The sequence below is a fragment of the Manis javanica genome, chromosome 7, assembly GCF_040802235.1.
Source record: "Manis javanica isolate MJ-LG chromosome 7, MJ_LKY, whole genome shotgun sequence".
Lineage (NCBI taxonomy): Eukaryota > Metazoa > Chordata > Mammalia > Pholidota > Manidae > Manis > Manis javanica.
Window position 1 is genome coordinate 532362 of NC_133162.1, and position 15971 is coordinate 548332.

The following is a 15971-nucleotide window of genomic DNA, read 5'->3' on the forward strand; positions in this document are numbered from 1 at the left end:
TGGTTACAGAGGCGATGGGAGCGGGTGTGCCAGCTCCTTGGATGTCGAGCCCACTGGGGGGACGCCACACACAAACCATCTCTGGAGCAGTTAGTCCTGCTCTGGATCAGGTGTGGGAATGCAGTGACACAGTGGGCCGTCTTCGGCGGCCTCCCTGAGTGAAGCGACCCCTGAGGCTGCAGAGGCCCAGATGTACAGCGGCCAGGGTTTCATTTGGAGCAAATTGGGGGTGACTAACAGGCGTCTCTTCCTAATCCGAAGAGATTCACGCAGAGCATGAGACTAGACAGTGAGCCGGGCCGCCCGACGCTGGAGCATGGCACGATGCTGGGGCCACCCACGGAGGCCGAGCGGGCCGAGGAGCGTGCCCGGAAGGAGCTCGCCAGGAAGGTGCGCGCCCGCCGGTCGGTCTGTGAGGCCTCCCTGTCCCTGGCAACATGGATGGTGTTGTGGCCGCGCTCTTGTTGAGTCTTGCCTTTGACTCTAAACGCTAGCCACAGAGACGTGTGCTGGAGGCGAGGCTCTGGGTGTCCAGAGGGCATGCCCAGGACTGGTGTGACTGAGTCGCAGGGTGCCCAGCAGAGGGCCTGGCCGTCAGCAGGCAAGGGGCTGTGGCCTTGCTGTCCCTATGATAAAGTCTCTCACTAACTAAGAAGGGCCATGTGGCTCCATCCTGAGGGTCAGCCCCAGGTCCACTCTAGCCCTGGATGGAGCCCAGACGTGGTCCCATGTCCTCTGGTCTGTTCACTTGTGGGGAGGTGGCCAGGAGAAGACATGCTGTCATCTTGAGGGTTCTGAGCCACGTAAGACACAAGGTGCGCTGGCATATTGGTTCTGTGTGGCGGTTAGAGCAGGGTGCCAGCACCCCAACTGTGTCTCTACATCCCCTAGTTGGGGGATTTTATGATGATCTCACTTTGTACCTCTTACCAAATGAAAACTTCCCAAAATCCATTTCTGTCGAAAAAAATCAAAGTCAAACAGCTAGTGCTCAGTCGGGCCAGAGGCCAGTGGACTCAGCTGTCTGTCTTCCAGCACCTGGCCGAGCATGTGGATGCCCCCCAGCTAGCCTCCAGCTTTGAGGCCGCCATCAGCAAGTTTGATCAGAACTTCTCAGCTCATCTGCTTGACCTGCTGGCCCGGCTGAGCATCTACAGCACCAGCGACTGCGAGCATGGCATGGCCAGCGTCATCTCCAGGTGGGTGGGGTGGCCCCACCTCCATCCATCCCACCCACTACCCCTGTGGTCCCTCTCACCTCCACAGGGAGACGCCCCCACACCACCCCTCCTGCCCGCAGGCTCGACTTCAACGGCTTCTACACCGAGCGCCTGGAGCGCCTGTCTGCAGAGAGGAGCCAGAGGGCGGCGGCCCATGTGCCTGTGCCGCGGGGTTCCCTGGTGCCCAGGGTGGCCGTCACTGCGCAGTGAGCCCGTGGGTGCTCCACAGGAAGGGCTCAGAAGCTTTGGCTGCACCTTGCTGTGTGTACCGTCTAAATAAAAACCTGAGGCTGGTCTGCTCAGCTCATCGTCTGCTCTGGGTGGGCTGCCTCGGAGAGCCCCCAGACCACACGGTTGTCTACATGGGCTTGCTTAGCCCTGTGCTTCCTCAGGTGGAGAGGGTCATTTTTCAAAATGTTTTTGGCCTCAAAGACTGTGGAAACAGCATTTGGGCAGGCTGAAGATATTATCAGGAGGTCTCATGGGACCAGACCCAGGCCCAGTCCCCCTGCTTGCTATCCAGAGAGCTGGGCTGGGCCGCCTCAGCACCAGTAGCCCTCAGCCATTGCATTTGTTCTGGGCACCAGGGGACAGCACAGCCCGATGGGATGAGGGGATTGGGTCGTGGGTGTGCCTGCCGGGGCCCTTTGCTCCTGTGTGGTGCCCCTCCCTTCCTGCTGTGGGCCTCTCTGGGATCACTTGCCCTCCCTGTGCCTACCCCCCAGTTAGGCCCCTCTGTCCACACTCCTGGCCAAGCCTCCCCTATCTGCTGATGTGTGCGTGCGTGCGTGCGTGCGTGTGAGTGATTTGTGAAGTTCCATTCTGATTACGTGCTCCAGGTGATCTTGGCAGGGCTCCTCGAGACAGTCCAGGCTTCACAGCTCTGTCCCCATGGGGCAGAGTGTGGGCAGCTCTTGCCCTGGCCACCACCTTGCAGGGGGACAGCTGGGGGCTCTATTCCCTACCAGTCTGCAGGATGCGCAGGCGTGATGTGTGCAGACACAGATTTTCCGGAGTCGTGGCACTATTCAAAGGCTCACCAGTGAGCAGAGGCACCTGCTGGCCCTCAGCTTGGGGCCGCCTGCCTGGCCCTGAGGCCCAGAAACAGTGTCCCTGTCCTGGGTGCTGGTAGCCAGTGGTGATGGGAGCGGAGTGGTCAGTGGCGGGTCCTGTGGGCTGAGTAGGGGATGGCCGGCCCTAAGGCCAGCCTGTCAGCTGGGAGAGGAAGCGTGTCTCCACAGCAGCTGTGTTTTTGCTGATCCAGACTCGCTGCCTTCGAACTCTTCAAATCATATGCAACATGACTGAGGAGAGAAGTAAAATTGTCAGGAGCATTTGTGTTTACGTGGCTTTGCTTTATGACAGATGCCTGCCCTCCAGGACCCCCACTGTGGGTCCAGCCCCTGGCCAGCAGGAACCCCAGGGCTTTCTGTTGCCCAGGAAGTCAGAGAACACGCCCACCTGCCTCAAACCCAGGCACAGCCTTTCACAGACACTTCCTCTCCAAGGGCCCCTGGGCCACACCTCACCCCGGGGCTGGCCCCTCACCGCTCCAGGGAGGGGCCCGGGAAGTCTGTGCTGCACCCCACCTTAATTCAGCCCCGTCCCTGAAGCTCTCACCACGTGCTGGATACAGCTTAGGGGCCCAAAACTGAGCAGAAATTGGAAAAATGACGGGGGAGCGATACTCTCTCCACAGGTATGGCCCCGCCCTCCGTATCCCGGGGCTGATTGGCAGTCAGCTGAGGGCTGGTCAAGGGGCGGGGTGCGCCGGGATGGGCCTCTGATCAGCTTGCTAGGGCCGGACGGAGCAGTGAGCGCATCCTGGACCGGGCCCTGGCCACCGTTCCGTCGTGCCACCCACCCCCCGCCAGCCATGCACGGCCTTGGCCTGGGGCTGCTCGGCATGCTGTGGCTGCAGGGTGAGTGCTGCCATGCCTGGGTCCCCAGGCGCCCTCACTTGGCTTACCCGACCCTGTGCCCTTGGTGTGCAGAGGTGGCCCCTCAGGGAGGCCCCAGCAGCGGCAGACAGGACCTTCAGAAGGGACCTGAGGGAGGCCGGCTGCCTGGGTGTGCTCCGGGCTCAGTTCAGGGGCCGGGGCTGGGGGGGAGCTGGGTGGAGGACCCCGCCAGCCTGGGGTGTGCCCCAGCCTCTAGGTGATGGCCCGCTCCCACCCAGCAGGGAGGCAGGGTCGAGGCCCAGTGGGCCAGCAGAGGGGCAGGGGGTGCCCTGGAGGTTGTCTAGCCACAAGGGTCTTGTGCCCCGGCCCCCACCTCTTCTGGTAGGGGTGCCTTCAGGTTGGGCTTCTTAGTGTCCCAACTCCAAGCTGGGGAGGCGGCCACTTCCTGGACCACCACTTAACACCTGAAAGTTAATGGTGCAGAGACACAGCCATTAACGTTTGGGGAGGGGGTCAAAGCAGTGGCTGGTCTTCAGCCTCTTGGTGCCCTCGCCTGGGCTCCACCATCTGTTGGTGCATACCGGTCAGTTCCTCATCCGGGCTGGGCGAGCTACCTGCCAAGGAGGCCCCTCCCTCCCCTTTGGTGCAGTATGTGATTAGTTGAGATGGAAGGTGTAATCTTAAGTACTAGGTGGCAGGCCTGCCCCCCACAGGGCCCGTTCATCCTTGGTAGGGCCGGATGTCCAGGTCAGCCCCCAACCTTGGGGGCACTGTCTGGGGCAGCCTGGGGGACATCCGCAAGGGCTGGTGAGGGGCAAGGACCCGCGCCCAGGCCAGCCTGGTGTCTCCCGCAGTGGTCACCCCCAGTGACCCCCTGCCCCACGTGGAGCAGTATGAGGTGGTGTGGCCCCGGCGCCTGCCAGGAGCCCGTGCCCGCAGAGCCCTGCCCTCCCACTCGGTAAGACTCCTCAGAGCTGCTTTCATTCAGTGAGAGGGACGGTGTGCCCAGTGGGACGCAAGGGGCTAGCCTTTCTACAGCCCCCTGAAGGGGTGCCCCGCCCAGCTGCCCAGCTACCCCCTGCCGGCCCAGGAGCTGCCGGCTGAGTCAGCCCTGGGGGGGCCTGCTTGCAGGGCTCTGCCTTGTTTCAGGAACCAGACCTGTGGCCACTCCCCGCCTGCTGGGGTTTCACTCACGCGGGGGGTGGGGGTGGGGGGGTTAAGTCAGATTCCTCTTAGGCTGGAGGGCATGGCTCACCACGGGTCTGCTGATGACACACCTTTCAGGGTGTTTGGGGCTGGGCTGGAAGTCCCTGGGCTGCCTGGGGGCATTCCTGAAACTGGGTGTCTGGTGACAGGCCTGCATGCCATCCTGAGGGGTGGGTGAGCCCAGAGCCACTCACACACCCTCATCTCCGGCTGCGGGCGTTCCCCGCCGGCAGGTGGGTCTCGTGCCCCCAGCCCCAGTGGAGCGCGGTGCCAAGTGGGAGTGGTGGGCGCCTGGTGCTGGAACAGGCTGCTTGCAGGCCCCACCTCCTTTGCTGCCTGGGTTAGAAGCGTTTCATCGTTACTCTTGTGTAGAGAGGTGGGAAACAGGTCTGGGGCACTGGTGAGGTTCAGGCAGAGCTCCCCACATGCTCAGCCCAGGCACCCTGCCTGCTAGTATTTGCCTGAACTGGAGAGTGCCTAGGCTCCTCTGAGGGGCTCCCAGGCTGCTGCTGGGTACCCCAGCCTTAAGGGCCTTGGGTGGTATTCCTGCCCCCAAGTTTGAGGTGGGTGTGGGCTGGAGCAGGGCCCTTCACCCTGGACCCCTTCTTTACCCCTGGCTCAGGGACTGTACCCCGACAGTGTGAGCTATGTCCTTGAGGCCCGAGGACACACTTTTACCCTGCATCTGCGGAAGAACAGGTGAGTGAGGGCTGAGCCTGCTGGGTTCTCAGTACCCCCAGGCTGCCCACCCTTGCACCCAGCACACTTGTGTCCTGGGTGCCGGCTCCCTGGCCCAACCTGTTCTCCAAACCAGAGGTGGGTGTAAGGGAGGCAGACGGGCACCACAGTGATTCTTCTCCAGGGACTTGGTGGGCTCAGGCTACACGGAGACTTATACGGCGGCCGATGGCTCCCAGGTGATAGAGCCACTACCGAGGCAGGTAGGGGCCTCGTGGCCACTCACGGCTAGTGGTGTGGGAGGGGGGGTCCCAGGATTGGGCCGAGGAGCCCTCATGCCCTCCTCCTGCAGGACCACTGCTTCTACCAGGGCCACGTGGAGGGGCAGGAGCACTCGGCCGCCAGCCTCAGCACCTGTGTTGGCCTCAGGTGGGTGCTCGGACCCAGCAGGGGCATCAGAGCATCAGGGCCCTGGCGCCACCCACCCCACTTTGCAGAGAAGTAAACCAGGGCTAAGAAGGAAGGGGCGAGATTAGGGGATACCTGCACTTGGCTGTCTGGGTCCTTTTTAGGAGCTAAGATTCCGTGAGCCTTGGGGCTGCCCCAGGGCCCTGGGCGCTCTCCAGCACATCACCCCCCCAGGGGCCACCTGGCCCAGTGTGGAGTGGAACCACTCCCTCGCTCACCAGAAGGGGCCTCCTGTCCCTCCTGGGCAGGGTGCCTAATTCAGAGCCACCTGGCTCCCCTCTGCCCTCAGGGGCTTCTTCCGGGCCGGCTCAGCTGTCCACCTGATTGAGCCCCTTGGTGGGAGTGATGAAGAAGGGCAGCATGCGCTGTACCAGGCGGAGCACCTGCAGCAGAAGGCCGGGACCTGTGGGGTCAGCGACCACAGCCTGGATGAGGTCCTGGGGCCTAGGATCTCAGCAGCCTTCAGGCCCCCGGTGAGGCAGGCCCTGGCCAGTTGGGGCCCTGTCCACTGGGCCTGTGCATCCCCCAGACTCATAGTGTGCCTGGCAGAGTGGGGGTGGGCCTGGGCCTATTCCGTGGCTGGTGGACTGAGCCTGGCACTCCCCTGCAGCTGTGGAGCCTTCTGGTTGGCTCCCCCAGCGCTGCACAGGGGCTGGGGGCAGCTCCAGGACCCCAGGCCAGTAGGGCTGGGCTGGGGCAGCTGATGGCCTTTTCACTGCTCCCCAGAACTGGCCGCTACCCCGAGAGACCCGCTATGTGGAGTTGTTTGTGGTTGTGGACAGCATGGAGGTACCAGGGCCAGGGTGGGTGGCGTGGGGGTGCAGCAGAAGGACCCAGAGGCAGGGAGGAGATGGGGTGGAGAGGTACCTGTGGGTGCTGCAGCTTGAAGGTGTGCTGTCTCCCCAGTTCCGGCTGTTGGGGAGCAGAGAAGCTGTGCACAAGAGAGTGCTGGAGGTGGTGAACCACGTGGACAAGGTGGGGGCCCTCCCACCCTGAGGGGCTCCGGGGCCCTTAGTACCAAAGCACCATTCCAACCAGGCTTCACTCAGCCCAATAGCAGCCCTGGTTGTAGAGGTCTCGGGGCACCTGTTTGGGGAGGAAGGCAGCAGGTAGGGTTCTCATGTGGGGAGGGAGATTGAGTCTGCTCCTGCCTGGCTGGGGAGCTCTAGCCCTGGGGCCTGGCCCTTCCCACCCTGGAGCCTGATCCTGAGCTCCCTGTCTCCTCCCAGCTTTATCAGGAGCTCAATTTCCGCGTGGTCCTGGTGGGTCTGGAGGTCTGGAACAGTGGGGACAAAATCCATGTCAGCTCCCATGCCAACATCACGCTGGAGAACTTCCTGGCCTGGCGGGCGCAGAGCCTGGCAGGGCGGCACCCACATGACAACACACAGCTTATCACGTGAGTCGACCATGGGTGCAGGCCACTTTCCAGGGCAGGTGGGGAGTGCTGCTGGGGAGAGGGGCCCGGCTTTGGGGTCCCAGGCAAACATCACTCCTGTTCGCAGCGGCATTGACTTCACCGGGACCACCGTGGGCCTGGCCAGGGTGTCCTCCATGTGTTCCTGGGACTCAGGGGCTGTGAACCAGGTGCGGAGGGCACGAGCCTGGGTTGCTGGCCAGGCTGGGTGCATAGCCCACTCAGAGCAAAGGGGAACATGGGGGGTGACCTCGGGACTGGGTTCCTGTGCTTGTCCCCCACTGTCCCCATGGTCACACCTGAATGGCCGCCTCCTGGAGGGTCCGTTGACTCGTTTTTGTTCAAGAGCTGTCATTGGTGGAGTGACACCAGGCCCCTTGGCTGGCAGGGTGGGTGGGTGGGCAGGTGCCACACGGCCAGCACAGCCTCTCCTGTAGGACCACCACCACCACCCAGTCGGTGTGGCATCCACCATAGCCCACGAGATGGGCCACAACCTGGGCATGGACCACGACGAGAACGTCCAAGGCTGCTACTGCCCGGTGCCGCGGGAGGGCGGTGGCTGCGTCATGGCGGCCAGCATCGGGTAGGACGGCCCCCCAGCCTGGCGTGGGCTTGCAGAGCAGGCACCCTGCAGTGTGCCCCGCCTCTCCTGACTGAGCTCCCCCGACGCAGCTCCCAGTTCCCCAGGATGTTCAGCCATTGCAGCCGGGCCGACCTGGAGGTGTTCGTGGAGAAGCCCCACACGGCCTGCCTGGTGAATGCCCCAGACCCTGACCGGCTGTTGGGCGGCCCCGTGTGCGGGAACCTGTTCGTGGAGCGGGGCGAGCAGTGTGACTGTGGCCCACCCCAGGTATAGGGCAGGTGCCATCACCCCCCTGCTCCCCAGCCTTCAGGTTAGGGTGTCCACACCTACCTGCCAGGTGCCCTGTGTACCCATGGCTGATCCCCGTAACAGCCACTGGGTCCTTGGGAGGGAGCCACTGGGCCGAAGCTGGGGCTGGGGTGTGGCAGCTGGACCCTGGGTCCTCAGGGTCATGCAGCCATTCAGGCCTTGGCCGTTGCCCCCTCCCCCCAGGACTGCCAGAACCACTGCTGCAACGCCACCACCTGCCAGCTGGCTGTGGGGGCTGAGTGCGCCCAGGGTGCTTGCTGCCAGGAGTGCAGGGTGAGTGCCCCGGGCCAGCGGGGAGAGGGGCCCCGGGACGCAGGATGGGGCAGCAGGCCCACATCTGCTTGAGGCCTGCTGTGCCTATGGTGAGCTTCGCTCTCCTGGGTCAGGTGAAGCCAGCTGGGGAGCTGTGCCGCCCCACGAGGGACAGGTGTGACCTCGAGGAATACTGTGACGGCCAGGCGCCAGGGTGCCCAGAGGACGCCTTTCAGGAGAACGGCACGCCCTGTCCAGGGGGCTACTGCTATGATGGGAGCTGCCCCACACTGGCCCAGAGGTGCCGGGACCTGTGGGGGCCAGGTGAGGGACACAAGCCTCGGCTGGGTGGCCTGCAGGCCTGGGGGTGGCTGGGGGTCCTGAGCAGGGCCTGACCTGCTCTTGGCCCAGCAGGCGCCCGGGTCGCTGCAGAGGAGTGCTACACCTACGGCATCCTGCCAGGTTGCAGGGGCAGGAGCCCCCTGGGTTCTGGAAGGTGAGTGTCCAGGACATGGAAGCCTTAGTGGGGCTGCCTTAGAGGGTTCTTTGCACAAAGGAGTCCCAGGCCTGAGTAAAGGGGTGCTCCATGGGGTCCATCCTGCTGCTATCCAGGACCCCCAGGGCTGAGTATGCTGCCCTCGTGGGAGGTAGGACAGGGGTGTGGTTGCCCATCAGCAGACCTGCAGCCTGTCCAAGGGGCCTGGGCCTCATCTTCCGCAGCTCCTGGGAGCACCCCAAGCAGGGTCAGTGGGACCCAGCAGAGCTGGCTCCACGCGAAGTCCCTCTGTCCACAGGGCCGACACATGTGGAGTCCTGTTCTGCGAGGGTGGGTGGAAGCCCCCGGAGCGGACCTCCTGCACACGCTCATCCCACCTGGCATCCTGCCAGGCACTTGGCAGGGTGCGCAGCACCCAGTATGAGCCGGTGCCTGAAGGCACCAAGTGCGGTGAGGAGAAGGTGAGTACCCGGGGCCGCCGCTGTGGAGGGGTCAGCCGGCTGCAGCTCCCAGGGGCTCCCGCGGGCCGGGACTCACACAAACCCACACATGCACCACGTGGTGGCCAGGCTGCTGGACCCCAGGTCCCTGACGTGTGTCCCTCACAGGCGAGCTCATGTGCTCCAAAAAGCAGGGCGGGCAGCAGGAGGACTGGGTAGGTGCCCAGGGAGCTGCTGGTGAAGCCTGTTCCCATATGACGTGGCTCGAAGGCCTTTACCTTTGCAAGTTCTCTCAGGACTGTGGGGCCCGTCCTCAGTGCCCCTGGTGGCCAGCAGGTGGTCATCCTGGATGTGCTGGCCACAGTGTCCCTACCCCAAAGCTCAGCCTGCAGGTTTTGGTTACCCTCAGCTGAGGTGGGGCGTAGGGGTCAGGCCTTCAAGCAGGAGTCTAGACTGGATATCTAAGGAGATCCCCACGGCCCTCCAGGTTTGCTGGAAAGGACACTGCCAGGACCTGCAAGTTTACAGAGCCAGAAACTGCTCCGCTCAGTGCGGCAACCACGGGGTACGTGGCCACTGGACAGCCTGCTGTCTCTCCATGGGCTCTGAGACACCTGTAGGCTGAGCTTGGGCCACTCGGAGCCCACTGGGGCCTCGGGCCTGATGCTCTTGAGGGTCTGGGTGTCTGTCCCATGCAGACAGCCTGGCCTGTTGTGTGGGTGGACACGTGGGTAGACATGTGGACTGGAATAGGTCAGATCTGAAACATTCTGTCTGGAGATGTGGGAGTGCCCTAGGGCCTCAGTGACCCACGCAGCTGTGTGGGCGATGGGGGAGCCACCATCCCAGAGAAGACCTCCCTGCGTCTTCTCCTGTGATATGCTCGCTTTGCTTGGGAATCCTAGTGGTGTGGGGCAGAGCCCTGCTCCACGCCTGGTCAGCTGTGGCAGGGCCCTAAGTAAGGCAGCCCTAAACTCAGAGCCAGGCCCTAGGATGAGCCCTGCCTGTCCTCATCAGTGAGGGTCATAGCAGAGACCCTTGCAGGCCTGAGGTCAGGCCTGGTAGCACCGTAGCAGAGGGCATCCTTGCAGAGAGCGTCCATGAGGGCTGATGGTGCTGGGCGGTGCCGCAGATGATCCCTGGTCATCCCCCCACAGGTGTGCAACCACAAGAGGGAGTGCCACTGCCAGCCAGGCTGGGCCCCACCCCACTGCATAGAGCTGCTGTCACACAAACGGCCAGGTAGGGCCGGCCCACCCCAGGGCTTTCACACTCATGGCCAGGGTCCCGCTTCCTCAGACCACCCGGTCAGACCTGAGAAGGAAGCCCTGTGCCTGAGGCCATGAGGGGCATTGTTAAAGACGTGGGTTTGCACCCCCTGAGCATTCTGACCCCATGGGTCTAGGGCAGGCCCAGCAGCCAGTGGCCATACATGTGAAGGGAGGCCCTGTCCTGGACGGAGGGGTGCAGGTAGGGTGACAGGGCAGCCCTGGCTCCTCTGTGGGGTCCTCAACTATCCCCTGGGCCCAGGAACCTTGGGGCCATCCCCCCACAAGCGTCTCCCTCTCCAGTGGCCACTGAGCGGGCAGCTGCCCACACCACCAAGGCCTCCAGAGCCTGGCCAGGCCATGCCCACATCACTGTGGGCCTAGGGCCACCCACCAGCAAGCCCTCTGCTGGGTCGCCTGAGGGCCTGGAGGCCTGGTGTGATGGACGGGGCCTTAGTGCCGAGGGTCCTCAGACAGCCTCTCGGCTGTGGGGAGGAGCCCGGGCTCTGGATTGTTGGGCCCAGCCAAGGAGGGGTCTGAGGAAGGTGCCCCTCCTCGGCCCGGGCTGGCCAGGCAGGGCCCTGCCAGCCCCCACAGCCTGAGCCTGGCCTTGTGTGCCTGCAGCGTCCAGGAGACGCCCTGTGGCCGTGCTGGTGGCTGTGCTGCTCCTGGTGGCCCTGGTGCTCACCCTGGCAGGCGTGGTCATCTACCTCAAGGCTTGGCGACGCATGCGCTGGAGGTGAGTGCTTTCAGTTGCAAAACCCCTGCGTGTGCAAGAGTTCCTTCCTGTTGTCCCTGCTGGGAACGCCCCACAGCCGTTTCAGGAAGGAGAGAATCAGCACGTCACTGGCGGGGCACGTGAGTCACAGGTGGAGCACACACGTCACTGGTGGGGCACATGAGGCTGCCTCTCCCTATTTGTGTGGCTGTGACCTGCACACCATGTGGGGTCCCATGTCCAGTAGCCCCCTAGTCCCTGGGCTGGACCCCAAGGCCAGGATGCACTGACTGTTTTGTTTTCTCCCTAGGAGCTCAACGCCCAAGACCGCTGTGGGGCTCTCCAACCCCCTGTTCCAGGAGGGGCACCACTCGACAGCCAAGGGCGGGGCTCTGGCCCCCACTGCAGGACCCCTGGAGCCAGTCCCTACCACCCACCCCAGCCAGTGCCCCCGGCCCGGGGGTTCTGTGGTGACCACAGAACGGCCACCCCCAGCTGTAAGCACCTGAGTCCTGTCGGTGCCCCATAGTCTCGGGGGGCTGCCCCATCCTCTCCCTAGGCCTCAGAGGAGCTGCCAGTGGGTGGAACCCAGGCTGTAGGTGGGCTGTCCAAGGACAGGCATGAGCTGCTGACAGAACCTGAGACTTGGCCCGTGAGGGTCCATCTGAGGGCAACGATGAGCCCCCGCCACCCTTTGCTGCTGCCCAGCACCTCCGAGGGTGCATGTGGCTGAGGGGCCTGCTGGGCAGTGGGGCAGGTGGAGCCCCCCATGCACACACAGGGCTTCACTACCCCCCCTCTGAGAAGGGCAGGAACCTTGGCTCCTGTGCTGGGGCAGCCCTGTGGGACCCAAACTCATGGCTCTTCCCTGCAGCCTCCAGCCTCCATGTCCAGGCCGCCCTCCATCCCCGTCTACACCCAGCAGACCCCAAGCCAGGTGAGTGGCTGTGGGAGCCTGACAGCCAGGCCATCTCGGGGGCACCAGGAGGGTCCTGGGAGGTGGAGGGTCTGGGGTCTGCATTTGGTGGGCCAGGTCCCCCAGGGCAGTGGCCACTGCATCCTGAGAAGGCTGATCACCCCAGCCCAGCAAGGACATAAACTGAATTCGTGGGGCCGCAGGTCCTGACTGTTCCTTCTCCGTCCCGCCAGCTCAGACCTGTCCCTCCTGCCAAACCCCTCCCGGTGCTGAAGCCCAAGCAGGTGAGAGGCCTGGCCACTCAGGAGCCCCCAGCTGTGCTGTGCCCTCCCTTGGCCACAGGGCGGTCGGACCCCCAGCATCCCCACATCCCAGCCAGAACCTACAGGACAGGACAGCTGTGGGTTGGGGGAGGTCAAGGGTGCTGCGAGGGGCTGGGCACTCCCCTGGGTTTGTGAGGCTGTAGGGGTTCTGGAAAAATCTCCCAAGTGTAAGTCATTGGACCTTTGGTGAGAGGAGGCTCAGTGCTCCCAGCCTCACCCAGAGAATGGGTCCTGTTTGCAGCTTGCCTCCCGGCCTCTGGACTTGCCCTGAACCCTTTCTGGCTGATCTCGAAGCCTGGCTGTAGCGGTGGCATCTGCTTAAAAGAGACTCTGTTTCTCTCCTTCCTTTTTAACTAGTATTTTTAACTAATTTTAGACTTTAAGAAACGTTGCAAAAATAGTCTTAGGAGACTTTTGATGGAAAAAAAGAGTTGTGGGGGGCGCACTGGGCAGTAAGATTTCTGCCAAGGAAGTGTTGACAGCCAGGCAAAGGTTGCAGGGAGCTTGTGCCTGGAGCGGACATCGCCCAAGTGCTGCCCTTCTGTTACTGGGACGTTCAAACACCGGACGTCACCAGGTGTTGGGGCGCTGGGGTGAGGCCAGGGCCCTTAGCTTTCCATCCCAGACCCCCTTTCCTGCCCTGGGAGAGCTGAATGCAAACAAATGCAAACTTTGGTTGTTAATTCATGGCTTTTGAACCTCCGAAGACCTACATTCTGGCAATTGAAGAGCTTTTCCTAGGAGACGTTGGGGTGGGGTAGGGGCTTTGTGGGGTGCTGCCATATGGGCTGGTGGCAGCCAAAGTGTGGGGGAAGATGCCTCCCCCCGCAGGGCCCGGACCCCTAGGCAGCAGTGTGTCTGTCCTCTCAGGTGGTCAGGAGGCCCACCTCCACACCTCCAGTGCCACCCGTCAAGTCTGGGGCTGCAGGAGCCAAGCCCGGACCCACCCAGGTGAGCCCCACACCCAGGGCAGTGGCCTTCCCGGTCCTCATCAGGGGTAGGTCAGCCTGAACGCCAGTGAGGTCACGCCTTGCTCGGCAGGACTAGCACGATGGCCAGGCTACTGGCCACTGAATCTTTTTCTCCCACTAGCCAAAGCAGCAAAAGGCCCTTCAGGGTGCCGGCAGTCAGCACCGCAGCTGTGGCTATGCTCACTGTGCGAGGGCTGCCCCATTGCTGAGGAAACTGAGTTTTCTAGAAGAGTGAAAGGAAGTAAGGTTGAGCGGTGCCTATTGTAGCCATTGGTTTTTAAAATCAGGTTTTTTTCCTCCTCCCAGGGAGTTGGCCCAAAGGTTGCTCTGAAACCCCCGGTCCAGAGGAGCTGATGGCTGAGCTCCCACCCACCGGGGGCATGTGCACCTGTCCGCCTGATTGTAAGAAGAACCACGGAGCCCTGGGCCTTGGCCCCCAGCCAGAAGCCCAAAGGGAGGAGCTGGCCCTCCAACCCGGCTCCCTGCCCCTTGCGCCCCCACACCCGGCTCCCTGCCGGGGCCAGTGCTGGGCTCGTCTGGGTCCCTGGAGAGCTCAGATGCACAGCCGGTAAGGCTGAAGCTTTAGTGAAAACCGTGTATTTTACAATTAAGTTATTGGCAGTGACAGGAGGCATTCATTAAACTGCTGGAGTGTGTGTAAACCGTGTGAGCGTCGGGGTCCAGTGGTTAACAGTTCGGCGGTGTCCGACTGCACCCCTGCACACTCCCCGGGCTCATAGGCACCCCTAAACCTGCAGTCCCGCCACCCTGCCCAGATCAGGGAGGGTGGGACTTGCCATGTGCCCCCTTTGGCACCCGCCCCGGCTCTCCCGCTAAAGGCCTAACATCCACCTGGCATCCCACTGTTCTGGCCACCAAGGCCCTTCCAGATGGTCTCCCAGCAACGGCCATGCCAACCTGCCCTGTGGTGCCGAGTGCCTCCCATGGCAGGTGTTTACACCTGGCTGGATGGACTACCCCTCGGCCCCCGGGCGCCACCTGGTCTGCGGCTTTAGCGAAGGCAGTGAAGGCTGGGGAGCCACCTACGGGGTCCAGGCCATGGCCGCTGCCAGCTTGCCCGGGGCACTGTCCTCCGCACAAGGGACGGTGTGGAGGTCATGCCTCCCAGCCAGCAAGAACCTTGGCCCAGAGAGATGCAGCTGGTAGACGGGATGGCCAGGGCTCCTCCTGAAGGGTCCCAGCTCCCCCGGCTCCCTGCAGCATGCACGGACCTGGGCAGGGGTGCTAGGAGTGCCTTGCTCCCATGGGCAGGGAGTAGGAGGCGGCAAGGGGACGGGGCAGTCTGTGCTGCTGGCCCAGCATGCCTGTGGGGGGCGGAGCACATCCAGGTACCTCAACAGCTACTCCAATGCGGGGCCTAGCTCTGCAGCCCTCTGACTTGGGGCACCCACACGGTCAGGGGCTCCCACCTGGTCCCAACCATCAGCTCCCAGGACTCGGCCCTCTCTGTTCCTCTCCCGCCTCCTCTGTCCTCATCCACCTCGGGGGCCATGGGAGGCTGATGTGTGAGGAAACAGGGTTTTTAACCTGTCAGGCTGCCAAGCTCAGCTGGCACCCCCCATCCGCAGTGATGCTGGGGGGTGGAGACGAGCACCTCCACTCCCGGCTTGTGGATCTGCACAGCTGTGTCCCCACCTGCCACGTGAGCTAGAGGCTCCGCAGTTGGAGCATTCTCACCAGGCAGGGCTCTGGGCTCAGACCAGCACAGCCCTGCAGGTTTTCTGCCACCCCCGCCCCTCCCAGCCACTAGGACAAGTTCTCCGGCTGTTTCCTTGCTGGACACCTTTGTCAGTATCCATGTTCCTGTCCACCAGAATGTCACCACCTGGGGGCTCCCCCTCAGGACAGCGCAGGTCAGCTTGAGATGTGCTTGCTTGCCGGGGCATCTGCCCTGCCCTGTGTGTCCAGCCTTGCTGACCACACCCATCACCCACCAATGATGCCAGGAGACAGCCTGTGCTCCAGCATAATAGAGCAGTGAACAGGCCCTGCCTTTGAGGGGCTGAGAGTCTAATGGGAAGATAAGGAGATGTGTCTGTCAGATAAGTCACATTGTAACTCCATGGGGAAAATCCAGGGGCAAAATACCTTTAAAACAGAAATCAGTCAAAGTGAAGTAAAGTTTAGGAAACCTGCTTATTTCTTAGAAGCAGTCTACTGCTCTCCCCTGTCTCTGACCCGGCTGCAGAGGCAGCACCCACCCAGCCTCTGGGGCCAGATAATCATCCCTGCTTGCCCTGGTAATTACCTATTGATATGGAGATGTTACTCTCCACCCCCAGGAAACACCCATTGTATGGAGATGCAAAAAAGACAGGAGAGATTCTGGAGATCCTGCAGTTTTACCCACACACGTCAAAGACGAGGACCCTGAGGAAGGGGCAGTGGGGTGGGGATAATGTGTGGATGGGAGGAAGCTGCCTGAGTCCCTGAGGGCAGGTGGGGAGGGGGGATTGGAGCCCCCAAGGGTCCCTGGGGCCACAGCGAGGACTCAGCTGCTAGGGGTTGGGGGGGGCGCTGGCAGACTGTGGGGGCGGTGCTGGGGGTGGGAATGAGGTGCTGCAGGCCAAGGCCTGGGCAGTCCTGAGAGGACTTGTGCAGAGGGCTCAGACGAGAGGAGGCCCTGGGAGAGGCAGCTGCCCCAGCCCCCAGGGGCAGAGGGTGGCAGCTGCAGACAGGTCAGCTTGGTGGTGGTCACAGGTCCCAAGCACTCTGGGGGTGAGTCCACAGGACTTCCCCCTCGAGCAAGGGGTGACCCGGGCAGGAAGGTGCATTCTACCA

The 15971-nt window shown here is 62.9% G+C and overlaps 2 protein-coding genes across 6 annotated transcripts in view; both read left to right on the forward strand.

Moving 5' to 3' along the window:
* The window catches only part of TUBGCP2 (tubulin gamma complex component 2), a 21322-nt gene extending 19800 nt beyond the window's left edge, over nt 1–1522 (forward strand). For all 4 annotated transcript variants that reach the window (XM_037011326.2, XM_017657671.3, XM_017657674.3 and 1 more), the window contains 3 exons: nt 262–390; nt 1036–1199; nt 1301–1522. In XM_037011326.2, the coding sequence (XP_036867221.1) occupies nt 262–390; nt 1036–1199; nt 1301–1430 (423 nt within the window). In that variant the 3' untranslated portion in view covers nt 1431–1522. The remainder of the gene's footprint in view (nt 1–261; nt 391–1035; nt 1200–1300) is intronic.
* Nucleotides 1523–13670, forward strand: ADAM8 (ADAM metallopeptidase domain 8). Of its 2 annotated transcripts, none has more exons than XM_037011327.2 (24): nt 1523–3142; nt 3976–4079; nt 4950–5026; nt 5190–5268; nt 5358–5434; nt 5763–5946; nt 6200–6262; nt 6380–6448; nt 6703–6872; nt 6979–7060; nt 7328–7476; nt 7566–7743; nt 7969–8058; nt 8172–8361; nt 8452–8533; nt 8832–8994; nt 9461–9538; nt 10131–10215; nt 10866–10980; nt 11270–11456; nt 11834–11896; nt 12079–12159; nt 13069–13149; nt 13476–13670. In XM_037011327.2, exons 1-24 carry the CDS (start codon nt 3097–3099, stop codon nt 13521–13523), a joined length of 2541 nt encoding a protein of 846 aa, XP_036867222.2. In that variant the 5' UTR covers nt 1523–3096; the 3' UTR covers nt 13524–13670. The 2 variants fall into 2 exon arrangements, with proteins under 2 accessions (XP_036867222.2, XP_036867223.2); XM_037011328.2 differs by having other exon boundaries at nt 1527–3142; nt 12109–12159.
* The last annotated feature ends 2301 nt before the right edge of the window (nt 13671–15971 follow it).